Genomic DNA, 27,853 nt, shown 5'->3' with positions numbered 1-27,853 from the left:
GTGGCGGCCCTCGGGGGCGCGGCGGCAGCGGCGGCCGGGCCGTGCCGGGCCGTGCCGGGCCGGGCGGCGGCTCGGGGCAGGCCGCCCGACGGGGATGCGGCTCCCCGGGGGCCGCGCCAGCCGCTGCCGCCCCCCGCCCGCCGCCGCCCCATGGGCACCGCGCTCGGCCGGCCGGGGCGCGCCGGCGAGGCCGCGCCGCCGCAGCCCGAGGCCCCGGGGGCGCGGGGCGCCGCCGCCCGCCGCCGGGCCGCGGCGTCGGGCTGAGGGCGGGCGGGCGAGGCCGGCGGCCCCGGGGCTCCGCCGCCAGCCTTGCGGGCAGCCCCGCCGGGGGATGACTCAGAGCCGCGGCCCCTGCAGCGAAGCCGCGGCCCCTGCGGCGGCGCCGCCCGCCGCGCCGCGCCTCCCCCCCGCATGCCCGCGGCCCCCGCCGCGCCGCGCCGCCGGTGATGCCTCCGCGGGGGGCGGCGGGCGGCTGCCGCCGGCGGCGCCTGGCGCCCCTCAACGAGGACAACGGGCGGTTCCTGCTGCTGGCCGCCCTCATCGCGGCGTACCTGAGCGCCGGCGCCACCGTCTTCTCGGCCCTCGAGAGCCCGTCGGAGGCGGCGGCGCAGCTGCGCTGGAACCGGACCCTGCACAACTTCAGCCGCATCTTCAACATCAGCCTGCCGGAGCTGCGCGCCTTCCTGCGGAGCTACGAGGCCGCCATGGCCGCGGGCATCCGCGTCGACGCCCTGCGGCCCCGCTGGGACTTCCCCGGCGCCTTCTACTTCGTGGGCACCGTCGTCTCCACCATAGGTGAGCGCCGCCCCGACGGCAAGGCGCGGGGGCGCGCCCGGGGAGCCCTGCGGCCGCGTCCCGGGGCCGGCGTGACAGCCACACGAGTTTGGGGACCGCCGTCGGCGGCGCCGCGTTGCCCTGGCAACCGGGGCTCGACCGGGGGCAGCCCCCCCGATCCTCGGGGGACACCCCAAATCCTCGGGGTGCACCCGCAAATCCTCCGGGCGTCGCGGCTCCCACCCGCCCCGCGCTTATCCCGGGTCGTTCAGCGCCGCGCCCAGATCGTGCCGGGTCCCGGGCATCCCTCGGGCATCCCCCGGGCATCCCTCGGGCATCCTCAGGCATCCATAGGACATCCCCCGGGCATTCCTCGGGGCTCCACCGACCCGAAAGTCCGGCCACGGGTCGTCCCGGGGGGCCTGGGTGGTCGCTGCCCGCGGGGCAGCACCACCGGACTTGGTGCTGGTTTTCAGTGCTGATAAAGTTAAGATATCGGTATGAATAAAGGCATGAAATTTACAACCCGTACGTCTCGTAGCCGTACAATAATACGCATTCCCAGTACATCGCTGGCCACAGCAATTGTGCGTGTCCCATCAGTGCTTAGGCATTCGCCTGATGAGCAAATAGTGGGTTTCTGGGGGGGGAGGAATTTTGTTTTACTCTGAAATTGCCCCATTGAGAACTGTTGTGTGGGAGATCTGGTTTAAGTGCGTTTCTGGCTTTCTATGGCTTGGAGAATTGCTTTTAGAAATTGTGTCCCTGCAGAAATACCATACTGATCTTTTCGCTCTACCAGTTTTTAAGTTTTGTAACAAGCCAATTGTCCTGGGGCTGCAGAGCAAAAATGCCATACTTTGTGTTTATTAAAAAGAAAGAAATGTACAGCTCATTATTGCACACACTTTCATTTCGTTCAGAAAATGTTTTATCAATAGTGACTAAGCTCTGTAATAGAGCTGTGATGATGACTATAACAACGTTGTCAAGTTTTGTTACTTTTTGCGTTGAATAATCCAGTTAAGTTTTCCTCTTCAAAGCTATTCGATAATCCAGTCATTAAAACACCATTTTAACTCAACATTGTTAGGCCTTCTTTATCAAAGGAACACATACTTTTGAAAGACCATTATTACTAAGCTGAATGGATGGAAAAAATGGTCAATATATTAACAAGAGCTGCTCTGTCCTTACACCTGCTATAGCAAGCAGAGATGTTTAACTGCAGATCTGTTCCCTTCTTCTCAAACCCCAGCTTCTCTTACATGTGGCTATTAAAATGTAAAATGTTTCCTCTTCATTTGCAAATAGTTGTTTGTGTCTCCACTTCATTGCTCTGTCTGCAATCATTTGTACCTGCACAAAGGGAATGAAAAACTCAGCAGCATTTTACAGCAATCTTGACAGGTGGAAATGGGCAAAGCGAGTATTGTATTTCTCATATTCCTGCAGTACGACCAAAGGCATCGCACTCTCTTTATAGCCAATAATGTGTGTATCTTGGGTGCAAGATGGAGACTGAAGATTGTTTTTCCTGAGCTACAACAAAAGCCCGACTCTGCCAAGCATTCACCAGGGTACTGCTTTCTCTTGGCATACGTCCTGCTAGTTCTTATTTCTGGATTCCTCACATGGCTCCCTGTGATTTCAGTGAGCTTGTGGTAGAGCAAAGTTTTGCCCTGGTGAGGAGATGCAGCAGGAAGCGAAGACTGGGCTGTGCCTTTGGGCACCACCAAGGCTGTTGCAGGGTGCCAGAGCTGTAGCAGCCCCAGCAGGAGCAGCATCTCTTGGAGAACCTGCACCCCGAGGCTGTTGCATCCCAGCATTGCTCTTCCCAGCCATGTGCACAGCACCTGCAGAAGAGGAGCTGCTACCCTATTTCATTACTCCTCTTGCCTCTTCAGGCTGCTGCAGCTGGTAAATAGAGGCAAAGCCCATGGTGGGGTCAGTTTCTTATTTATGGGCTAGGTTTCTTCTACCACAGTTGTGTACATCTATTGTTGTTCATTGCATTGGCTCAGCAAAAAGTAAAAAACAACAACAAAAATACTCAGTGAAATGTGCCAGAAAGCTGTCTTGCTCACACTGCCAGCAAAGGAGAAACTAAGTGGTAGACATCAACGTGTCACCCAGGGAAGTAGTTCCAAAGCCTTTCTTTTATAGTCCCTTTCGTCTCTGAGCCAGCTCGATTAAATACCTAGCTATCTGATCTATCTTTGATTCCACTGTCACCTGAAATACCTTATTATCCTGGTTCAGAGCAATTTCACTTGTGTTCATGTCACAACTCATTGACAAGGAGAAAGCTGTCTTTGCTCAACTTCACCTAGGACTACCAGACATTTAGAGTCAAAACAGCTTGCCTTCCCCAACTGCTTCATCAGCTACATATGTCAAAGCAGCTTTATTACTTCAGCCGAACACACGTCTGTGTTAGCAACACATCAGAAAGCTTCACAAAAAGTAGATGCCGTCTCTGTCAAGGTAAAATCACCCATGGGTTACTCTGTCTCTTATCGGTGAAGGATTCCAGTTTAGAGAAAACTCACCAGGCCTTTTCAAGCCCTCATTCTCCTGTCCCCAGCTCTTACTGTGATGCAGTCCGGTGCTCCTGAACAAGTGCTCCAGTCCCTCATCCCATCCGCACAGTGCAGGTACAGGGAAAACCACCCATCTTTCTTCAGGTGCGTGGCTTGGGGAGAAGTAGCCAGCCTCCACCTGGCCGGGGACAAGGGCTGATTCCTCCATTCTTCTTGGGCAGGACTTTTGTTCTACTCTGCTTCCAGTTAGGTGCTTCATCTCTTGTATTACCTTGGCTGTAGCTCTGCATCTTGCATGATTACACAGAGTACAAGACACAGCCCCGAGCCCCCGGGTAAGGGACACATTAGCGAGGTCTTCAAGAAATGAGAGAGTTAACATGAAACGTTAAGTCTAATATTTCAGCATTTTCCTGAATAGCCCACAAAGTGACTGACTTATAGTCCATAAAACACCCTCTTGATAGCACTCTGGGCATTCATGTTTTATTATTGCATTGTTTGTGGTTGAATAATGAAATGCCAAATCTATTTTTCATTAAACATGTCTAGATTTTCAGAACTATGTAAGAAAAATTTTCAGACTAGCTTCAGATTGCTTGCTGTCAGTCTACACCATTTATTTAGTCATTTCTTTGCTCTTCAAAAGGTATTTTCTTGTATTCAACTGGTAGTATTTTTGTTCTGATTTCTTTAAGGAGCAGCTGGGTGAAATATATTCTTGATTCATTGGTCTAACTGGCAGTAGACTTTGTTTTTCAGATGAGTTTTTTTCCTTCCCCAAATACAAATCACAAATAGTTCCCAGCACATTGTTAAAGGCTGAAAGCAAAGCATAACTCAAACAAGTCTTCTCCCTGGTAAAATGTTGCAAAGCCTAGCCTAATCTGTTATAGATTTTCCTGTATTCTAGTGGCACATACACATTCTGCTTAGCACATAAGGCATCTTCTGAATGTCTGAAGCCCTGAATTTCTTGGTCCACGAGTCTAGGCTCTACCCAGGTTTTTTTCTTGTCTTAAATGTTAGAATAAACAGTAGGTACCTACCTATGAAAACATATTGAGACATCAGCTCATTATGAAATTTGGATTTTAAGCTTCTAATGCATAAATACATTTTTCAAAATCCTTTGGAAAATGAAGTGATAAAATTGCTTTAGATAAATCCACGCCAGGCATAAAACCCAGTAAGTATTCCAATGCAAAAAAAAAAAAAAGATTTTTCAACATAAGATCTTTAAAGTGCACCCTTACAGCAGGTGGATTATTTTGAGATACAACGTATCTGTGTGCTTGAGAAAAGGCCACTGTGAAGAAAAGGATTGAAGATCTTCACATCTTCCCTCTGTACAGCTGTGTGAGAGTTGCAGGTGTTTAGGGCATGCCCTACAGGCGTGAGTAGGATCCGTTCTTTTTTCCATGATGTATCCTGTTAAATGACAGCTCCATCCAAAGTGATGGGGCACGCTCTTCTTCACTTCTATCAGAGAGGTGACGAAGGGACAGCCTTGAAGCGAGGTGAGAGATAAGGCTCTCGCCTTATAAATGAACCCACAGGTAGGGAGGCCACATAATGAGAAATGTTTGGTATTTTTTATTAGCTACCGAGCTCCCAGCAGCTGCACTCACCTTGTTTAGGATCTACCCTTTTTTAATTTAAAGCCACTCCCCTTTGTCTTACCACTACACCCCCTGACAAAGAGTCCCTCCCCAGCTTTTCTGTAGGCCCCTTTTAGGTACTGGAAGGCTGCTGTAAGGTCTCCCTGGGGCCTTCTCTTCTCCAGGCTGAACAACCCCAGCTCTCTCAGCCTTTCTTCGTAGGAGAGGTGCTCTCACCATTTTTGTGTCCCTCCTCTGGACCCACTCTAACAGGTCCACATTTTTCTTGTGCTGGGGGCCCCAGAGCTGAGCTCAGGCCTCCAGGTGGGGGTCTCAAAAGGACAGAGTAGAGGGGGAGAGAATCACCTACCTTCTACTTCTATGGATATAAGTGATTCCTCAGTGATTTTCCTGAGATGAAGACCTGGCTTCATAGCAATGTTTTCTACTTCCCATAGCTGCACGGAAACATTAAATTCCTTGGGCACTACTGATGGGAATTTCCTGAATGTGTGGATTTGGTTCAAGTGCTTCAAAAACTCAAAGTAATTAGTTTGCGTCTTTGCAGTTGACAGTGACTATGGGAAGCTGTACTTGGAGAACATCCATGCAATTATGTGGGCGACTTGAGGTGTCCCTTGCTGAAGGGTTTGATCCGACATTTGTTAGTTTCTGTTTTGTTTTGGTTTGGTTTTTTTTGGTTTTGTTTGTTTGTTTTGTAGAAGGGGAGGAACCCTAGCACTTTCAATAAAGCCCTTTAAAAAAAATGAAATTTTTCCAGAAGTATTATTTTAATCAATCTCAGTACTTCTCAAGGCAGAAGCACAAGTTTACCTGCACAGTCAGTGGAAAGCCCAGGTTGCCTTTGTCCTGGGCAGGAGGAGTGGGGTGGGAGCAGGGTATCGTGGATGTGTGGTGGAAAGCTACCACTGTGCTCCCATCACCCCTGCCTCAGTACAATTTTTCTGAAGTGCTCTGGCCTGGCTCAGAATGTTCTAAATTGGGCAGGGGAGTGGGTTAGTCTCTACTAACCTATGTTAAGTTACAGACCTATCCAGTAAGACTGATACACAGAAAAAATGAGTATTTATGTTTGAAAACACTGTACCAAAATGAACCAACATCAGTACAGCGGAGATCTGATTGTTGTTTCATGGCTGGAGAAGCTAAATCAGGGGACACCAGAATGCACTTCTAAGCTCCCTTTCACTGTGTGTGCTCTGGGCTTTGTGGCACCCAGCTGGAGCACTGAAACCTGGGGTCTGAATGCCAAGCCCCACAGCACCTCAGAGCAGTCACCAGGAAAACAAAGCCCCTCCCTAAAATCAGGAAATAAAGAATTTACTCGTCGTGATGTGAGATGTGGTCCCGCATCACAGATATCAGGGGAAGTTTTATATTGACTTACTGTGTGGTGGTCAGGTTCAGGGCAAAAACAAATCACAGTTTGTTATTCTTTGGTTCCTTTGAGTAGCAGTATCCCTAACCTGCGTGTACTTGCTCTGTGCTTTGATGGCTTAATAAATCCAAACGCTGCCTGAAACCCTGCACGCTGTCTTCCTGGGGAGCCTAGCCAGCCCCTAGCCTTTGCCATCCCTGTTTCCTCTCCTCTGTCATTCCCCTGGATATATTCCCCCTTTCCTGGAGTTAGAGCTTACCTAATACTCCCCTGTCACCCAAGCAAGCACTCTTAATTCCTCCAGCTTCTGCTCTGTCCTTCCCAGTTAGCAAGCCCTCCACTACCGATGATTTGCTTACTTCATTAAATTTTGAATACTTGTTTTGCATCCTTGCAGCCTTTCAAGTTAATAGCTACTAAACAAGCTGAAAGTAAAGCTTTACAGTATATTTCTGTTCCTAATCACCCTGGTCTCTCTTCTATACTGTTAATCTTGCTATTGGCCCTCATTTCTTTTTTCGGTCTAAATATTTCTCCCTTTTCTGGATGTCTTCTATTTGTCACAGAACATACACGTTCCATCATTTTTTCTCACATTTACTGATGGGTCATTTTTGCAAGCATTCTGTCTTGCTTTTATGCAAACTAATTGCTCTTCATTGTGAACAGGAAAGAAAAAGAATTATAGGACAGATCTGTTGGCAGTTAGTGTCATGTAACAATAACAACTCCAGGTGTTATGCTAGAAAATACTACGGGAAATCATCATTACTGACTGCTTTATTAACGTACCTTTGCAGCTATTGAAGTCACTGAGAATTTTACTGCTTGCTGTAATAGCAATTATGGGTAGAGCAACAGAGATACAACTTGGAACATTTCAACCTTCATTTTTTTGTGTGAAGACAGCTTGTTTTTATTGGAAACATAGCCTCTACTTACGATACATATGAAGCTTGCTTACCTTTATGAAAAGAGATGGTTTTCCTAAAGTCTCAGCACCAAGTGCATATCTGAATGCATTTTGGCATAAGGTAGGCAAGGACAAAGAACAGTGTTCATGCTGGTAAAACTCCTTCAGAGCCCAATACATCTTAAAAGTGGTATTAAAACATTTTGTGAATAGCAGTATTTAAGTTTAAAAATTATAACCTAAGGGGCAATTGCATAGCAATCCACACAAATCAAATATGTTTAATTTTATGTTTCCTCAATTGCCTGCTTCTGCTGAAGTCAATAGTGGGTCAACCTAGAGAGCTTTAGGAAATCCCACTTTACTCATTTTATTGGCACACTAGGTCTGTATCGCATATGCAGATCTGACACTGTCAGTACTTCCTAGTACATGTCACTGCTGTAGGTAATGCACCTCCCTGAGCCACATGAGTCTGCTGATGGCAATAAGCAGTGCACAGAGCTGTAGATGTTGGAAGGTTTAAATGCAATCTTTCTTCAATCAAACAAAGAGAAGGAGAAAGAAAATTAAATCTAAGTGCATTAGATGAGGTAAAGCATTAGTAGCCTTTTCAAGTAATTAAAGCTTTGGTTTGGAATAAGATTAGAAATTGAAAGGTTTGATGTTAATGTAGGGGATTACTCGAGTGAGGCACTGCTATTACTCATGTTTAAAAATTCATAGTAAGATCTCCTTACCCATAAATGAGAAAAGCAATAATACCTTGATAACAAATCTCCTTTAGAAATTATAGGCCAATGTTCACATTCAGTCTCAAGTCAAGCAAATTTAATCACAGCAAAAACAGCAATTAGGGGAAATTTGCCCATATGAGAACTGTGTGAGAAAGTAGTTCAGTAAATTTCGATTAAAAGAATCCTTTTGGTTATTCATTATTAAATATTCTGTCATTTATTTGCTGATTATTGTGCAAGCAATATATTTATCTCCTTAGGATAAATGAAAGAAATCCAGCATCACTTGTGCTCAACATATGTATAGAGTCAAGTCTTAAGACTTTGGGGCTGGAAATGACTGCAGTGTAAAGGAAAAAAAATATGGTAAAACAGTTTGTCAGTTTACAAAAACTGTTACTGGCAGAGCTGAAATGACCAGAAAAATGTCGGATAACATCAAAATTGGCTGATAAAGTGTCTAAGGTGTTTGATATCATTGTCTTTAAAAGGAATTAAGGGAAATGCTTACTAAAGAAGGAAGAGTTACATGCAGAAGTTGAAAAAGAGAAATAGTTGGTTAGTCCAGTTAGTATTATCATCCTGTATTTCTAGTGCAGTGACTTAAAACTAGGTCTTGTGTCTTCATGAAGGAAGTAGGAGACCTGACTGAGCTAAAAGAGGCTTAAGAGTTCGTTTCTTTGCCTTCAGCTGTAACTTTTTGAAGAATGGGCCTCATGAAGGCATATTTGGACCATTAGAAAGTGATGTAGGTCTGTCAGTTTTTTGGTTGGTTGGTTGGTTTGGGGTTGGTTTGGGTTTTTTTTGTGTGTGTGTGTTGTTTTTTTTTGTCTGTTTGTTAGTTTTTTTCATTAAATCATAACTGTAGAAGTTTGTACATAAACTTGGGGGGGAAATGGCCAAACAATGTAAAAGATTTTGCCCTGTATGTTTAGGTTGTTTTTGCCTTACAGGTACATCTTTATAGGCTACTCTTTTTAAAGCAGAAGAGCTAAGACAGCCATCAAGAAATGCAACTTTAAAAAATATCTATAAGTTTTCTGTTTTAATCCAGCCAAAAGATAAGCCAGTGATTAAAGCATATGACAACCCTTCCCGTGTATGAAGCTTGTAAAGCCCAGGAGTAACACACTGTTTTATCAAACTTCTCATGTAGAGAAATAAGGCATACACCCAAGATCACTTGTGAAAATCAGATAATGCTTTCTAACAGCTGTGTCATCTCAAATTGAGTGAAAATGAATTCTCCTCAAAGGAGAAGTGTTGTGAGGTGTATTTGCACTAGAGTGGCAGTAAACATGCAGATATTCTTTCGAAGTCCATAATATCTCAGGAATATAACAAAATTTGTATACCATTATTCCTTTTTTCCTGGCAGCTCGAAATATATATATTTTTTTCTACAACCTTGGGTCTGCACAGGCATCTGAAATGCAAGTTTCAGCAACGGAAGCTAATGTGAATGCTAATATTTGAAACACTCAATTTCAGATGACAGAGCATAAGCTTTTTCCTGTTAGGGTGTTGCTTAGATACACAATTGTCCATAATATATATATATATATATATACTCAAAAACATAGGAGAAAAATAAGAGCAGAAGGAGCTTTAAGGGATGAAAAATTGCAATCTCAAGAGAAGGCAACTTTTTTTGAAACAATGTTCACATGGAATTTTATCCTCAACTATGAAGAGTGTGCGAAGATCAGAGACAGCAGTCATGAACAGTTTCAGACAGTTGACAAATCTCAAGAGAGGAAAGGAAGTGGCAACACTTGGAGTCCATGAGCTCTACCATTATGTATATCCATAGGTGCTGAAGCTGACTGTGTATATTTCCTGTTTATCATTCTTCCCTTTTCTGCCAATTTTTGGAAATAGTTACTCTAAATTCAGAGTTGTGTTCTCTAATAGTGTTAATGTGTCAAAATCTCTATGCTTTAGCTGAGGTTCAGCAGAATGGCAAACTGAGACAGATGCTTCTGCACACAACCTGGAATGAGATTAAGGCTTTGATACAGCTGCAACAGCTCTTAAAGCAGGATTTAAAGACCATTAGCCTCTAGTGCAGGAAAGTGTTTTTCCACAGTAATATAACTTACTCAAACAACTCAGGAGTGTGTGGGCTATATTTTTCCATTATTAACACCACCGCAATTTCAGAAAACCTAATAGCAAAAATGTTTTTCACACAGCTTTTAGGATAAGGAAAGAAAATAAACCAGGGAGAGGATTCTGATCATCAGACAGCCATGAGAAGCAGCTCCTGACTAGGCTAGGTCAATTCACAAGGACTCAGTCTTCTATTGAAAGAAAGGGCATACTGCTCAATGCGTTGGAAGAAAGTTTATGTACGACATATATGTTAATAGAGAAATTAAGGAAGACTGTGGTGGTGCACAGTGCCTCCATCCCTATTCAGTCTAGGGACTTAGAGTCAGCAAGAATACTGCCAGCCTGTAGCTCATGGCTTTTTTTTTTTCTCTGTAGTCTGAATATGTAGTCTTCTGGTTTTCAGGAGCCATACTTCTCAGAGCTTCATTCTCCATAGTCTCCTTTTTGGAGAGGGCTTCTGTCCCTCATTAGAAACCCTGTCGTGATACAATAGGATTAACCAGAAAACCCAAACGTAAATTTGCCAAGATTTCCAGCCTTAAACCTGAGACCCTCCTTGGGTGTTCCAACTCCAGGGATGCTGGCAGGAGGAAAGGGAGCTGCGTAGCAAGGCCTTGCTGCTGGAGCTGCTGCTCGTTTGGCGGTGCTGGGTGCTTAGCACAAATTGATACCCAATTGCTCATACAACGTACACAGAGGAGCAGCCAGCCACAGCCGAGGAACCATAAAACTGATTTAGAGACACTTCTGCTTCTTCCTGGTCTTGGCTCTGTGCCGAAGCAGCTTGGCAAGAGCAGATGATCAGCCTCCTTCTGTACTTATAATAACAGCCTGTAGCAGCAAGCAGGGTTTTGGGGGGTTAGTCTCTGGTATGCCCTCAGTTCTCGTGGTGTACACAGAAATGGCAACATGCGGTACAATGCAGAAAAAAAGCTTACCTGCTTCTGGTAAATTAATAGAGCAGGAGTATTGCTGCTGGTGGGGAAGCTGAAGCTCCAACACATTTTTTAAGGGCCATTTGTCACTCAAATTTACAAAAATTATACCACTTGAGCTTCTAAATGTCCCTGCTGACTACTCACTAGAAATTGACAATCTTTCTTGGAAAGCTCAACCAGGTGTGGTCATAGTAAAACACACTTAGGAAACCTGCAGTGGGGAGCAGAAGGTAAACGTATGCAGTCAGCCAGGTTGTAAGCTGTATTCTTCTCCCCTTCCTTGGGGGCACCTCCAGTGCGTTCGAGTCCTGTCGAGGTGGTAACACTTCAGGTGCTCAAAAGAAACCTCGTGCTTACCGCTATCAGGTATAGCACGTCCTTCACCCTAAATACGTTGCTCCACATCTGACACACAAGACATGTTCCTTGTAGGGCATGGGTGTCCCCCATGACAACTGTTCATTAGCTTTACCTTTTTGGTTATTTATTATCATGGTTGCCAACTTCATATTTGGGGGGGAGGGAGTAAGGAAGCTTAGGGTGTTTGAGGATGACAAATCTGTTAACTCTCTTAGAAACTGGTGTGTTTTTAAAAGGAGTGAAAACCTAGCCATGACCTTTTAGGTGGTTGTTTAAATCACACCCAGCAGAGAAGCACTGAGGATAACTGATTCAGTAATTCGCTCCTGTTATGCATAGCTGTGTTTTGGACAACCAATAACCTGATTACAGTTGTGTATAAAGAGAATAAAATTGGTGCTGTAGAAAGCATTTAATAATTGTCCTCAGTTTCTTGAAACCCCTTCATGTTCTATTCATCATCTCCATCATTCTGCAAGCGTGGATTCCTTTGAATAGCAATTCTACCAAGCAACATATTTCAACAGCGGAGATGTAATGAGAAACAACAGCAGCGACCTGGCTGGCTTTTCACTATGTTCATTGAGTTTATCATAGTGCTCCTTAAGGATACAGAGCAGATTTAACATCTTTGCCCACAGTGTCTAGCTAGTGGGCAGGGTGCGTGTATGTACATTTGTGTGCACTGAATATAAGAGGTGGGAAAACAAAAGATTTGTCTTAGCCCACCCCAAGTGCAGCACTGGTTCACAAAGCAAATTTACAGCATCCCTCCCCACCTATTTACCTTGGAGTTTTGGGAGAGCAATTTCATGTTGAAAGAACTTTACAGAAGTCGCAAAACAGCTAGGACATGCCAGAAGTAGCCTACCTATTAATTATTATTAATGTGGTTGTACAGTAATGTTGACAGCAAATAATTTGGCATTGAAAAAGCTCTAAAAATATGTATATTGTCTGAGCCCAAAGTGGGGTGTTTTAATAAAACCGGCTGGCAAGAATGTTAAGTAACTTTTTCATTCATGGCCTTTGTTATTGATGGGAAAATCGCAGCTGAAGTGGAAGAACTGCCTCATGGTACTCTCAGTCATTGGTAAAAGTGCTGTATGTGGCAGAAGAGTTCTCCATCTGCAGCAGATTGTCTCTAAGCTGTGGCCTTGTATCCAAGGCAACTGTTTCTGGATGTTAGGTGTTGAGGCGCTATAGAATAAATGAGAGGTAGCTGGGAAATTCACAGGTAAGATTCTGTCAGGAACAGTAATGATGAAATGCTAACATGTGAAAAGTGGTTGAAGGCCCTGTGCAACCTGATCTAGTGGGTGGCATCCCTGCCCATGGCAGGGGGATTGGAAATGTATATGGTCTTTAAGGTCCTTTCCAACCCAAGCTGTTCTATGAAGGGAAGGAACACAAGAACTGTAATACAGAATTTTAGTCTCAAAATACAAAATATGATACAGTATACATCTTAATCAATAATGACCTACTGAGACTAGGGAAAACCATGAAGTACGGAACAGACATGAAATAAAATTGATTGCTTTTAGTTTATTTTTCTGTAACGTACATCTTGGGGACCAGCCCTGTAAGAGCTTGGTCTTTGTCTTTCATGAACTTCTTTCTGCCTGGAAGCAGCATTCCAGTTAGAGGGGTTTTGTTTATTTAGAGAAGTCATATGTTTAAAATGTTATACTCAACAATTTTAGGGTTCAGGTTGTTATTTTTTGTTGGTGGTATTTTTTATTTATTTGTTTGGTTGGTTGTTTTTTTTTAATTCCTTTAAATATAACCATATTACTAAGGGATGATACTAACCTCATGACTTAAGTACCATTATACTCTGGGATTTAAAATGATTTGCCAGTTTTGCTCACCTGCTGCATAAGTACCATGGCAGGACACCTGCATGAGAAGAGCTGAGAGGCTGGCTGAGAGAGGCAGGAGTGCTATAGGCAAAGGCTGGGAAACTTCCTGCTCCCTGAATTCTTGTGTTCAATTTTCAGGTGACTAAAGTATTCCTGGTTAAAACATTTCTGGGTAAATATATCTCTACTAGAAAACTGTCACCCCTTGAATCTTAAAAGCAAGACCAACTGGAAACATACTACAGGCACATACGTCTTTGCAAGTTTGTCAAGTTTTGTTTCTTGCTTCAATCACCAACTTAAATACATCGAAATCCTGATGAGCTGAATAGTAACCACAAAACTTGTTATGCAAGTCAGGGAAAGGGACTCATTAATTGCCAGCACTTACCCATGAGAGAATGCAGAAGTATAAGCATTATCTGAGAGTTTTTATCAACTCATCTCTGCTAATTCTGTTTGTCTAGGGAGCATTCATTTCATCAAAGAGATGAAACTTCAGCTTGTGATTTTTGGCAAACCATTCATTTTAATTATATGTGGTTATTCATAGGTTATTCATATGGAATATGAATTCAGCTTTTTGACTGAATCTCTTTGACTGACATCAAAGAGAGGAAATGAATGCTGCCATTGACCTAATAGCGACCCCTGAGGAGCTCCATTCATCACTGATCTCCACTTGGACATTGACCCATTGAACACTCAATGGAGTGCAACTACCCAGCCAATTCCTTACCCACCAAGGGGTCCATCCATCAAATCCATGTCTCTCCAATTTAGAGACAAGGATATCATGCAGGACAGTGTCAAATGCTTTACACAAGTCCTGGTAGATGATGCCGGATACACTGTTGCTCTTTGAAAAATTCAAAGCAGGCAATTCTGGCTGTATTAATTTCATCCAGGCATCATGATGTGCTGAGCCTTGAGAAGGGACTGAGCTCAGTTGTATTGTGATGAACATACCAGAAGTAACCCCTCTTGATTCAAGTGGTGCTGAGGGGACGAACACAACTGACAAAGGAAGCCCCTGTAGGAAGAGTGCATGAGTGCACTTCTAGGTGCAAACTGCTGAAAGAGCACGTGATGCTGCTGTATTTACCTGTTCTTACTGTCTGCCTGTTTTATATATACCTTAGTGCTCTTGTTACAGCAACATGTCCTTTCATCTTGCATAGCTATATAGTGAATTTTGGTAATATTATGCTTCAGAAATCTTACTTAAACAAAATGTATGAAAAATATATACCACCTCTCATGACTAATCACCAGAAAATACTAAAAAAAATCAGTGCATTTACAATTCCATCTGAACTGCCACTATTTTTTTTAAATTAATAAATGTGTTTAGCCATATGTGTGACAATAAACCCATTTATTTTGATTGTGATGGTCACAATGCTTACAGTGAAGCACATGTTTAACTACTTTTATTAATGAGGCATGGGCTAACAGATGTCTTCTCTGTAATGAGCTGGCCATGTAGTCCTAGCTGGCAGCCACAGGAGACTCCCCAGCTTCTGGCAACCACTAATGGATATTCATTGCTAAATCAGAAGGCTCCTGCAAGCAGCTAGACTGACCCAGAGAACAACTTCACCCCATAGAAGAGGAACTGAATAAAAAACTTCTCATTCGCCCTTATTGAGTCTGGGACCAGCAAGGTAGGCTTTGTGAAGTCTGCTTGAAAGGTAGATTTTTAGCACAAGAAAATAGAGAGACTGTGGGTCTAGACAACATCTAATTACCTCTGTGTAATTTATTTATTTTTTTTGTTCTTTGGTACTATTCTGCAGATTTTTCACTTCCACATATTTTGTGAATAAATAGGTTTTGAGCAGCAATCTCGACTCATTTATGGATAGGAAATACTTTTTTGTTTCTGTTTAAAGGTGCATAATGATAATAAACTGGATTTAATGATTTCATTATGTGTGCATTATCTATTAAATACAGCCCTTCTTACTCTTAGCAAACTTCCGCTGATGTGATCTGATATCGATATTTACCTCCCTGAATATATTACTTGCTCAGCAATTTTATGTAACAATGAGGTAAAGAAACTTCAGCTTGTGATTTTTGGCAAACTGTTCATTTTAATTACATGTGGTTATTTATTCATGGAATGTGAATTCAGTTTTTGACTGAATTGGTGAGTATTTTTACAGGGAAGAATAGCAGTAGCAAGGGTAATACCTACAGAATTAAGTTTCAGAAGAATCTTTTTGAGATACTTCATGAAATATATGCAATTCTTTTTCATAAAATGACTGGTATCAGCAAATAATGTGGGACAAGTTTGCTGTGTTTACTTGCATAAAAATGTGAGATTGTTTTACATCATTTGCACGTTTAAGCATCTACAGCTACAAGGCATTACTGCCTATATATAAAATTATGTATATGAGTAATGGCAAAATCAATTCTTATAAAGAAGAGAAGAATTAATAGCATTCCTAGATCTTTCTAGACTTTGTATACTGTGATTTGTTTGTTTGTTTGTTTTGTTTAACTGTGCAGCAGTGTTTTACCCTGCTGTAAGTATCCATCTGCAGGACCATACTATTCCCAGCCTGCCAAGTGGCTCTACAATGTAGCTATCACACCAGAATTAAATGAGATCGTGGCTTTTCCTTTGTTCTTCGATTGTACCAGGTGGGCTAGGCTCTCTTGGGATTTGATTTAGACTTTACAGCAGCATTATTCTTTGAATAACGTTCAATATTTGAGAAGTTTTGTGTTTGTTTGTTTTCCATTATGCAACGTGAAGACTTCCATCTTCTCAGCCACAGGGGTGTAATCAAACTTTGATAATAATAGTGTTACACTGATTTACAGCTTTTGAATAGACAACTTTTTCAGCAGACCATGGTGGTTCAGGCACGTAGAAGCAGGGAGATGACCTGATTGCTTCATCTCACCACAAAATGGCTTGGGCTCAGGAATACTTTCCACCTGAATTTACAGTGGGGATCTTCATTCCTTACACGATTTTGTGTTGACCTAACCTAACATAGAAATAGCACTCTTTCTTTTGTCCAGTGAGACAAGACCTCTGATAAGTTACATAAATCCTGAGGTCATGCATGAAAAACTGTGACATTAACGTTGCTCATTTATCTTCACACCTTAGGTTTTGGAATGACCACACCAGCAACAGTGGCTGGAAAAGTATTCCTCATCGTTTATGGGCTTTTTGGGTGTGCCGGGACTATCCTTTTCTTCAACCTCTTCTTGGAGCGCATTATCTCTCTCCTGGCATTCATAATGAAGGCTTGCCATGAGAGACAGCTGCGAAGAAGTGGTCTCCTACCTCCCAACTTCCGAAGGGGGTCAGCTATGGCTGGGGTGGGCAGCCTCATCGGGTGGAAGCCATCAGTTTACCATGTGATGCTGATTCTGGGAATTTTTGCTATCACCCTTTCTTGCTGCGCGTCTGCGATGTACACGTTGGTGGAAGGATGGAACTACATTGACTCCTTGTACTATTGTTTTGTCACCTTTAGCACCATTGGCTTTGGAGATTTGGTAAGCAGCCAAAATGCTGTGTACCAAAATCAGGGATTATACAGATTCGGAAACTTCATCTTTATATTAATGGGAGTATGTTGCATATACTCTCTTTTTAATGTCATCTCAATTATGATCAAGCAACTCTTGAACTGGGTGTTGAAAAAATTTGAATGCAGATGTTGCCCAAAGTGCCATAAATCAAGTGCCCGCCTTGGACGTCGCAACGCCATCACACCAGGAGCACGCCTGCGTCGGCATAAAATCTCGATGGACACTGATGGACAGTACGACAGTGACACTGAGGGCAGGAGGCTCTCCGGTGAGATGATCTCCATGCGGGAGCTCATGGCATCAAACAAAGTCTCCCTGGCCATTTTGCAAAAGCAGCTGTCTGAGACGGCCAATGGCTACCCAAGAAACGTTTGTATCAATACAAGACAAAATGGTTTCTCTGCAGGGGTGGGTGCTCTAGCCATCATGAACAACCGCTTGGCAGAAACAAGTGATCGTAGGTAGAGTTTTTGAAATGCCTTTTTGTTTCCTTAATAAAAACGATGACTTAAGGAGGAATTATCACTGTAAACTACTGGAAAGTTTTAAATTCAGAAACAGACAGTATTCATTGGGCGTCCGGCAATTTGGTTTCTCAAGTTTTTATGTATTCTCTAATATGCAGTAACATATTTACCGTAATGTTACGATTTTCCCCAGAGAGGTTGTGGGAGGGACTTGGGTGTCTTTGATGAAGAATCTGATGCAATTTCAGAAGAAGGGTGTGCATTGTTATGATGCTGCCAAAACCAACATCTTCCTCAGAAAATAACCTCAACCCAGACTCTGGGTTAAAATGCATTCTGGGCACATTCAGTTCCAGATTCAAACTTGGGGGATAAGGGTTGGCTAAACCAGTATCTCACTTTGTTGAAGTCTGGATCTGACCCTGAACTTTGTACTTGATGTTCTTCACCAGTTCCTCATACCAGGCCTGTATATAACATACATGTAGGTGACTGCAGTTATACCAGCTTTAGGGTGATTGTGCTTCACTTCAATAATCCTATTGACCTCAATTGCAGAGGATCATATTGACTGAATTCCCCTAACTGTCAATGATTTTTTTTCAGCTAGTCTTGTTTGAACCACTATGTGCTACCTAACTATTAAAAGTCAGGGGATTATCAGTCAGAAGAAGCATGTTGAAAATGTGCAAAACTATTCCTACCTACTGAATAAGCGAAAACATACCAGAGAAGACAGTATTCATCTCTGGTGTCAAATGTTTGCATTACCACTGAAATAAGTTAAACTGTTTACTATTTACATTACTTTTACATGAAATAGTCTGATAAAGTGAATGTAGGCTCTCTGTCGTCATAAATTTGTATCTTTTACTTCTACAATACTATTGCAGGGGATCATGCAAATAATTTCTTTGCAGTTCTTCATGGGCCCCAGCACTGTACTTGTTTTCCACAAACCTGACTGTGAAAGTTCTACAAAAGAGCTTTGCTTTGGAGATCCCCCAGAAGCTGACTTCTCCCAAAATGTTGATATTAAATCATAAATTGGCCTAAGACTGTTGCTACTGTTTTAACTCATATTTAATCTGTACTAGCCCAAACTGCTAAAGAAGCATTTTTAAGCAAACCTGGCCTAAGTGTGTAGTTTACCATGACAGAGGGGGCAGAGGAATATCTGCAGATTTCTATCATAACTATTTCCAAAGCTCCGGATCATTTCTCTGTTCTGTACCACGTCTTTAAGGATGTAAAGATAATACGAAGGCTTCTGTATATTTCAGCAAGAAATACAACTTAAGGTTGAAGCCTTAGGCAAGGTGATGACTACTAGGCTGGCTGTTGAAAAAAAATAATGAAAAAGCTGATGGAAACAGACTAGGAATATTAGAAATGTTTGAAAATACATCTGTGGAGTTTCATATAGTTATTGTGTTACTGTGTTTTGTATGTGTTTGGGGTCTTCCTCATTTTGTTTTCTTTTTAACTTGTAGGAGTGCAAAACATTTCAGAATTTAACCGTGGAAAACTGACTTTTAAATAAAGGTTTTGCACACTTGAGACTGCCAGCTGAAGGATGGCAGTGACTGTATATTTTGTCTAAAGGAGAAGGAATCAGGGCAGCAGATAGACCATCCCATGTGACTCTCATATCATAAATGTAGTCACAACTTTTATCAAGATGCATCTGGCCAAAAACACTCAATGATGTTTGCATTCTCTATCTACCTGATACAGAATCCTATTTAAGAGTACTTGGCATGGCAGAGACTGTGTTCAAGAGGCATTCATCTGGCAGGAGCTTCCTTGGTGACAGAGACCCCCAAAGCCGCATGTGTCTTTGTGCGCACTCTGTCTCAGGTGCTACGTTTGAGCAGCCTTTTGAGGAAGCATACAAAGGTCAAAGTGTTTGGTCATGCTAAGTTGAAGGCCCCTGAAGGATTACTGTAAGCAGGATGTACAGGTGCAGGTCATGGTCTGGGGAAAGCTCAGAGACCCAGTTCAGGAAGGTGACTTCCAGAGCCACAGGGGCCATCTTTGGGAACAGCAGAGGCAGGGAGCCAAAAGAATTTGTTCTTTCCCACAGGACTATCTCCAATGATAGATCTCTTTGATTATTATGATTTATGAATTAGTATATTAAGACCATGTATGGTGTGCTGCGGTCTCTTTGCAGCTAGACCACTCTTAGGATTGTACCTTGGTACCTTTGCCATTGCATGGACTCAGTGAAGAGAAACCTGCTGCGTGAAGTGCAGCATGAGTAGAGGCAGATGTGCTTTATTCCAGCAGAAGTACTTAGGTTTATTGTTATAAAACTGAGTGCAAATGCATTAACATTCTGTGAGCCCAGGAGATACATTTTTATGATAGCAAAATTGCAAATTAAGGGGTTTTATTTTTTCAGTAAGTTGCTTTTAAAGAGTAAGAATTATAGCTATGATTAGGGACATGTTTAAATGTTTGTAAATTGTTTTCAAACTACCTGCTCCTGCCTGGGAAATGTGAAGTAATATGGAGTTGTGCATACACCTGTTCTGCTATTGCTGCACTTTTCTGAGTCCACTGAGTTCTGATTTACATGTTACTGTTTCTTATTGCCTTCATCTGATCTAGATGCTAGACTGGACCCCAGAGGAAGAGCATTGTAGGACCCTTTGCAGTTCCTATTGACATCAGGGGAAGTTGGATTGGCTTTTAGAACTGGGTTCCCAAGGGATTTGGACATCTGATTGCTACTGTGTGCAATTATGTCCAGTGTCTCATTACTCCTGAGATCCTTGAAAACCTTCTCCTTAGCCTCAGAGGGATGTAAAGAAAGCACATGCCTTGATTTCTACCAATCGCCCCATTCCTTGCAGTGCATATATCCCCACATAGTGACGTGACTCAACCACAGGGACACCCCAGCTTGTGTCTAAACTCCATAAAAATCCCTAAACTCACCTGACTCATCAAGCCCAGTTTACAACAGTGTTCAGAGCCTGGCTACTGAACTGTGTCTCACTGGAGAGCTTATGAGAAGGAGTGGACTTACGGTTCCCTCATATTCAGTAGCCAAAGTGTTTTTCAGAGATACATGAAAACCAAGTTCCAAATCCCTAGACTTCTGCCTTCTATTACTATCTGAGCATTCATCACATGAATACATGTGCATGAATACATGAGCCAAGAGGACACAGGAGATTTGAAACTAGTTTTTCACAGTCCCTCCTTCTCTTTCTTTAGCTTTCTCATGGAAACTTTAAGCTTGCAAGGCTTGAGCAACTATCTCTTCTCCTTTGCTATGTACGATTCTACTCAGTTCCCCACAGCAGCCTGTTTCTTTTATGAAGTAAACCCTAAACTTGCACTAGGTGCACCAAGTGCAATTTTTCCTGGTATTTCTTCACAAAGGAGATACCTACAATACCCAGATATAGGCTGAAGCACAAGAAATCAGAAGGAAACTGAAGGAACAGAGTAAGAAAATGAAAGCACACTGCACTAGATTGCACTTTCTTTTCAGGAAACTTGGGAATTATATTACAGTCTTAGTTTGTTTTTTTTTTTTCAAGTTTTATTTTTGGACAGCCAGAAAGTTAACTTAGGGTCTGCAAGTTCATCTTTCTTTATTCACCCCTCTTTGCATCCTCCCCCAGAGCAGCAGCAGTGATCCCTGCTGGCTCACACCCAGTCATCTCAGTTGCATGATGAGCAGCTATACAGGCAGCACAAACTGTAACTCAGCTCCGGTACCCCAAAATGGGCTTTTGCTATTTAAGCCTGAGAAGAGTGTTCACAAGCAGCAGAGAGCTGCAGGACTTCTCTGTGAGCCAGCCACAAACGAGAGAAATGGTTGCACAGGCATGAACTGCTCAGACCTCTAACAAGAAGGGAGGAGATACCGAGTTCACCTGATCCAAGTACTAATATCTTGCGGATAAGAATTAAAATTTAAGTGGCAATTAACAAGACCATGAGCATGAATTCTCTCTTTCTGCTGGAGCTCAGGACAGAACATTTATAAGGAATAGTTTATTGTGAAACTAGTAGTGTTTAACATGTCATTACCTTTACTTCTTGGGGTTTGTCTTGACAACTTTCAAACCAAGTTTCAAGTCACACTGACACATCACTAGATTGCCACTGTTTTCTTCCCATCTGAAAACACACTTCGTGTTTTGTGAAAAAAAAAATAGATTGCCTTTAATTTCCTTGATATGTAAAGGATGTCCTTCAAACAATATAAAAGTTACAGTGAAACAATCTCGTTGACCTCCATCACAGATAGCAGTTTTGGAAGGACAAGGCTGCAGTTTAACTTCTGGTTTGCCTCTCTCTCCTCTGGAAGAAATCTTTCATAAGTAGCTCCTGCTAACAGTAGCAAGAATTTCAAACGCACTTTAGGCAGTGGTTGGAATAAAGCAGCAAAACTGAAAATGGAAAGATAGTCTGTTATAACTGGTATTTTTGCCTCTTTGATGAGTACATGCTAATGGATAGCCCAATTGTCATCTCCATTTGCAGCCAAAATTATTACTGGAAATAATTCTCACTTTTTTGTGTTTTTCTAACTTCACTTGAAAAAATAGTCAGTGCCTAATTATTCCAATGAATGTTCAACACTAATTTGAACAAATTCATACTTGGTGTGATGCTGATTGCTAAGCAAATTTATGGATATGGCTTCTGCTGTAATTGGAGTACTAATGTGCCTTCTCAAACTAACATACATTTTCAATGTTGTATTTAAATAACACAAGAAATGTTATGTCACGGAGTAAGATCAATTAGGGCACATAAATATTTTATTCACATGAAACAGCTAGTGAGGTGTGCTTCGGGCATTTTACAACCAATACCCAAATTCTTTTTTTTTTGTGAATTCTTCCATTATGAGCTCACAATCTGCTTTTTTGCGTAGTCGCAATAGTAAAACAGAAGCACTACATCGTCTGTGGGAAACGGATGGCCAACTCCCCCGAGATTTGACTCACAGGATATGCATATTAATATATGCACAGTAAGCGGTTCATTATGCCTTACAAGCATGTTATGTAGTGATGGCACAGAGGTAAGGCTGCTTCAGTTTATGTGACCTCAGTCAGCACACAGAGCCCAATAAAGATGCATGCCTTTTTTTTTTCTCTCTTTTTCTTTAATAATAGTTAACATCCACCTCCACCCCTTAATTAGAATATACCTTTAAAAAACAACAATTTCCCTAAGGATTTTATACCCATAATGTAAAACCCAAGGTCATTGGATTTATTCCTTCCATGGGAAAGGACAGATAGTGTGCATATGGATACCGCTTATAGCAGAGTACCCAGTACTGGCGACTTAGCACAGGAAAAAACCCACAGACTTCTATCAAAGAACAGCAAGTGTACCTTTAGCAAGGGACATTGCCACCTGTTTACCCCCTTTTACTTCCAAAGCCTTGAGATGTTCACACCTATCATAAAATCTCAGACATCACAGCCCAAAGTAGGTCTTGGTGCATCACAGGCTCATCTACCTCATCTGGAACATTAAGAGACATACTTTGTGAGCAGCAGAGGGAAGGGAGAGGGGCCGCACACTTACATACGCTCTGCACTTCATCCAAGAGGAGATCATTGTAATGGTTGGATTTCAGGATGACAATGGCCAAACCTACTGCTGAAAAAGCAACTATGCTGCTCCGCTACATGGATGAGCAATATTTTAGGTATAGTGCAGGCCCTAGTTCCCATGCCTAAGGTCCCCATCAGTCCCAACACCCATGGCACACTCTGGCACGTGCCAGCCAGCTCCCAAGCCTGCACCAAGCACAAGGAAGCACTGGGTACGAGGAAGTCAGTGGATTTTAAACAGTGTAGCATTGTAGTACAAGTCTTTTCAGGATTAGACCCTCCAGCAGATGGTGCTTTGTCAAACCATCTAAGAAACACAAATAAGATGTTCCCATAATCCCTTTATATTTCCCAGACTGTAAGATTACTTTTCAAAGGCAGCAAGTCAATTCAAAATAAATGCCTTTATAACAATACACAATCACTGATAATTCTGACTGTGCAATTCAAACACCAAGTATTTTCTCAGTGGCTGTCATTTTCTAATTTTTGTATTAGAAAATCTGTTTTACTCCTTGCAAGCAAAATATATCCAGCCATGAGCAAGAATTCAGCTCTAATGTCACTGTAAAAACCTCAATATCTAAAAGCACAACATCTGAAAAATATTTGGGCTTCTTTGTGTGTGTGCAGATAACGTTTATTTACAAAAATAAAAGATGCCGTCCCTTTACTTACACAGATACACAAATTTTTAGCTCACTGGAATTCTGCCTTGTACACTTCCTGCAAAATTCGTAGTTGCAAGTTTCAAGCCAGTTCAAAAGGACTTCAGTGATAAAAGAATATATCTGCTCAAAGGTATTCCTGTTTAATTTTATTTTTTTTTAAGGGACACAGCTTGGTAGATATCTCTAACTGAACTGGTATTATTATCTCCTATTGTGAATGTCAGAAGAATTTTTCTTCTTCTGTTAATTCCGTTGTTTTTTGTGTTTGGTATTTGCTTACTGCTGTGCTTCAGTGTGCATTGTGAAAGGAATGACCCATACTGTTTCCTAGGTGGTATCACTTTCCCCTTTGCATTAATTGCAGACATACTTAGGAGAAACATTGAAATCAGACACTTTTCTGAACACTTTTGTTTAAAAAAAATGTTTTATAAATTCTAGATTAAGAGTATAAATTATTTGTAATGGTTGAAATTAGCAGACTGGATATTTTTCCTACCAATAGAAACTTGACATTAACTCAGTAAATGATGTTAAAGGTACAGTTTTATATAAAAAATTATTCCTATTTTATCCAGTTTATCCAATTTGTGTAAAATTTTTAACAGAGAGTAAGACAGATGTAAATCCCATTTGGAAAATGCTCTATTCCACACACTCCTGCTTATGAACAGAACTTCTAAAGGGATTAAAACTGAGCATACCAGATCACTGCAAACACAATTGCATTGACAAGCTCTCAAAACTTGAATACTTTACCTGTGTGGCATCTACAAAATAAGGGCATACTAATGTAATTCTAATTCAGGCAAATAAACAGAAATATTGGAGTTCCACTTTCTGCTGGCCATTTTTATCAAAAAGACCATTGGTAAAAAGCTGCTGTATCAAGGATGGTTTACTGACTCAGTGTATACATGTGCTGTGTTGTTTGGTGCTTCTGAGAGTGAGAAAGGCAGCTTGTTCAAGGTCAGCATACGCAAAGTAACTCGGAAGAACAAAGCTTTCGATGTTAATGCTTTCCACTATTTCAGGCGAAAAAATGGTGCCGATTAAAGGAATATTTTCTTCGAATTTCCAACATAAGGAAGTAGAGAAAGGCCAAAAAAAGTTTACATGACTGGTATTGAGCCACTCCTGAGGGGCACAGCAAAGCACTGCATGTGTTTCACATACTCCAAATGGTTTCTGGCTGTCCTTGAACTTGGCTGTTCCTGAAAATTGAGGGTTTGGGGCACAGGTGTAGTTACTGACTCATTTTACACTGGAAAAGCAGCTGTGCTGTGATCTTAATTTGCCAGTTAAATGGATGGGATAATTTGTTTAGGCTTCCTGTATGATGACAGCATGTATAAATATTACAAGATGAATCAATTGCCCAGGCTGGTTATTTTCACTAAGAGATCTCTAACAGTAAAAAGGGAAGAAACATCTTGTCATTTAACAATTATGTTACAGCAAGTGGCAGCAGTCCCCTCTAGCCAAGCCTTTCTCAGCATGGGTTTCATGAAAAGCTGGCCTTCAGCTGCCGTGCTGGTTCTGTCAGACCTGATTGCCCAAACATGTGCAGGTAGCCCTTTTGATGGTCATGCTTTTGCCAAAAAACTAACAAAATAAAATATATATTAAAAAAGGAAAAAAAAAAAAAAGAAAGAAAGAAACACCAAATAGCAGCATCTAAGAATAGCCAAATAATCCAAATAATAAATCAAAATAAAACAATACTGATGATCCATACAGAAGCTGCTGTTGGTAGCAGCCGTAGATGCTTTCCCAGCACTGAAGGAAATTTGGGTTTAGGAGAGCAGAAACTGGATTTTTAGGGTGCTGGACATTGCCCTGCAAACAGCTACGGCAGCACAAATGACACTTCATGAAAAAGCTTTTGCAGATGTTTCTGCACTGTTAGGGAAGGTTCTCATCATCTATACCAAAATCAGAAGATGACAGCAAATTGTACACAAGCATGTGCTTTTTACAAGAAACCTGTCACAGGTAATAGCAATATTAGCTGTGGCAGGTCCAGGTGTGCATCAATCTCTGTTTCCAGACAGACAAAACCCTGAAAACCTCCCCTTTTGTTACATTCCTCCTCCACAAGCTGTTCACTCACTTTTAGCAAAATTCACCTGTCAGGAACTCCCACTTGTGTGGGTTTGGTGATGACAGCAATTTTAGAAAATGCTTTGTGCACTGCAAGACTGTCACCCCCGGGACCTCAGATTCAAATAACTTTCTACTTCCAAAAGTGACAGAATTGGTAACTTAAAAGAGTGGAAATTCCCTTTAGTGTTGGGAAGGGTGGTACCCAGAGCCTTCTGGGCTACCCTGGGAGCCTGGTCTTCCCGTGGGTACTGCTGTGTCTTGTTTTTTTTCCCATTGTGAGAAATGAACAAAGATGTTCCTTCACCTGCTGACTTCGGTCACCTTATTCCTAAAGAGTTGAAGGATGAGGAGATTACATAAATGAAAGAGCTGGGGGGTTCTAGGAAGCAAACGCTGCTCTCCATTTTCTGCTCTCCAAGTGCACTTGTCTGAATCTGGAGTAACTTCATTGAATTCCAGGTAGTAGCCAGCCTAATTAAACTTCCACAATTACTCTTAAATGTATGCTAGGAGTCAAAAGAAACTATATGAATTTTACAGCACAATTTCAGTTTTGTTTACTGAGTCAGGAGCTGAAATAAAGGAATATAAATTCCTGTAAACCACTGACCAGAAATTATAGATATTTATCCTCTTTGAGATGATGCTTCCTAGCAAAACATTACGCTGAAATAAACTTCAAAACTGAAATCTATTTAAGCAAGTGACATTTTAAAAATGATTTCGTTCTGGGTTGAGAGGAACTTTCCCTCCAGCACATCCAATAATTGTGAGTGCTTTTAACTAACCCACCTGATTGTTGATGTCAGCCCGTGATTTTTCTAGTGTAAGATCTTTGAATGTAGAGGACTAAAAGCCATATACCAAGCTAATTGAACTCAAATCTACTTGTGTGTTATATACAGCTCGCAAACAAAATTGAGTGGACGTTTTTGGCTCCACACCCCTTCACTCACACGAGCAGGGTTACGGCGCTGGGCGGCATAGAGGGCTGGCGGTCAGCTGCATCACCGAGTGGTGCAAAGGCACTGTCCGGGGGTGCACAGCGAGTGACAACCCCGAAGAACCTGCTCACCACGCTCAGTGAACATGCCTCTGTGGTTTTAACGCTGTGCTACATAGCCAGTTAAAATTGCTGTACCTCTGGTAGGGTAGCAGGTTGGCGATGGCACTTGGATTGTTGCCTTTAACCTCTTACAAAGACTCTTGAAATAAATAAGAGAAAACGCTGCCTGGAAGATGTGTGTGAGTATTATTCTCTTTGGAGGCAGCGCTACTGGTGTTGCTTTTGATTGCATTCGATTTTCTTTCTCAGAGAAAAGTTCCTTCATGTGTGAAGCATGCTCATTCACCAGCGTACGGTTTGGTAGAGCTCGGGGGGTAACTGTTGTGACATGCTTATAATGCACACGGCTACCATCTAGTAAAGACTGCAGCAAACCCATTCTTTGCTTTGCAGTAACGCAGAAAGCAGATGGAAACTGTTTGCTCTGTAAACAGCTATAAGGAACTCCAGCTCTATCTCCCTGGTTTTCGTTCAGATCAATAGGATCCTTCTGTCCAAGGTATTAAGATAAATCCAGGAAATTTTGGTATTGATTAAAGAGAGACATTAAAAAAAAAATCAATCATGCTGCAGACAGAGAAATGTTACTGCCTCGAATGTGGAGGCTTGTTAATCTTGCTAGATAGCATGGAACCAAAGTACAAACTTTTGTGGTTCACAGACCCAGCTCCTGGTTCACAGTCCCACGCTCCTCTCGCCCACCTCTATACCTAATTAAAATAACCCTCAACAAGAGCTGGTGCTTGGCACAGGTTTTTCAAGGCACCCGCTCCTGCTGTATCCCAGCCAGACACACCACCTGCAGGCACTGATTTGACAGCTCCTGCTTGCCAAAACGCACAAAAAAAATATTTCCTTGTCAGGAAAGGGAAAGGATGGAGAGGGGAAGCCACCAAAAGTTGTGCTGGGCAATACAACAAGAGGGAGAGGGCTGCTGCTGGCTGCTTGGTGTTGAATTCACCTCTGCTAGGTAACATCAGACACCGATGCTGTGAGTACCAGTTCCCCTGGCATTTGTACAGGATCAGAGAAGTTAATAATCTCAGAAACGTTCAATTTCCTCACAACTGAAACCATATAATCCTCCATCACAGAATATGGGAGAAAAAAGCTACTAATGTGATAGAAATT

The 27,853-nt window shown here is 42.2% G+C and overlaps 2 protein-coding genes across 2 annotated transcripts in view; one reads left to right on the top strand and one right to left on the bottom strand.

The window, feature by feature from the left end:
- The window catches only part of MSH6 (mutS homolog 6), a 95,942-nt gene extending 95,254 nt beyond the window's left edge, over nucleotides 1-688 (bottom strand). Inside the window, exon 1 of the mRNA XM_083827811.1 lies at nucleotides 552-688. The gene's annotated coding sequence lies outside the window, so the exon portion shown is untranslated. The remainder of the gene's footprint in view (nucleotides 1-551) is intronic.
- KCNK12 (potassium two pore domain channel subfamily K member 12) lies at nucleotides 389-26,893 on the top strand. The gene is made up of 2 exons (XM_083827834.1): nucleotides 389-795; nucleotides 16,382-26,893. The coding sequence occupies exons 1-2, from the start codon at nucleotides 447-449 to the stop codon at nucleotides 17,275-17,277; spliced, it is 1,245 nt and encodes a 414-aa protein (XP_083683960.1). The 5' UTR covers nucleotides 389-446; the 3' UTR covers nucleotides 17,278-26,893.
- The last annotated feature ends 960 nt before the right edge of the window (nucleotides 26,894-27,853 follow it).

This window comes from Anser anser, assembly GCF_964211835.1.
Source record: "Anser anser genome assembly, chromosome: 3".
Lineage (NCBI taxonomy): Eukaryota > Metazoa > Chordata > Aves > Anseriformes > Anatidae > Anser > Anser anser.
This window is presented reverse-complemented; position numbering and strand designations above follow the sequence as displayed.

Excerpts from the sequence above, each read along its gene's own strand:
- KCNK12 (XM_083827834.1), top strand. The coding sequence starts at position 447 with ATGCCTCCGCGGGGGGCGGCGGGCGGCTGCCGCCGGCGGCGCCTGGCG. Across the intron at positions 796-16,381 it reads CACCGTCGTCTCCACCATAG|GTTTTGGAATGACCACACCA; the intron begins GTGAGCGCCGCC and ends TTCACACCTTAG.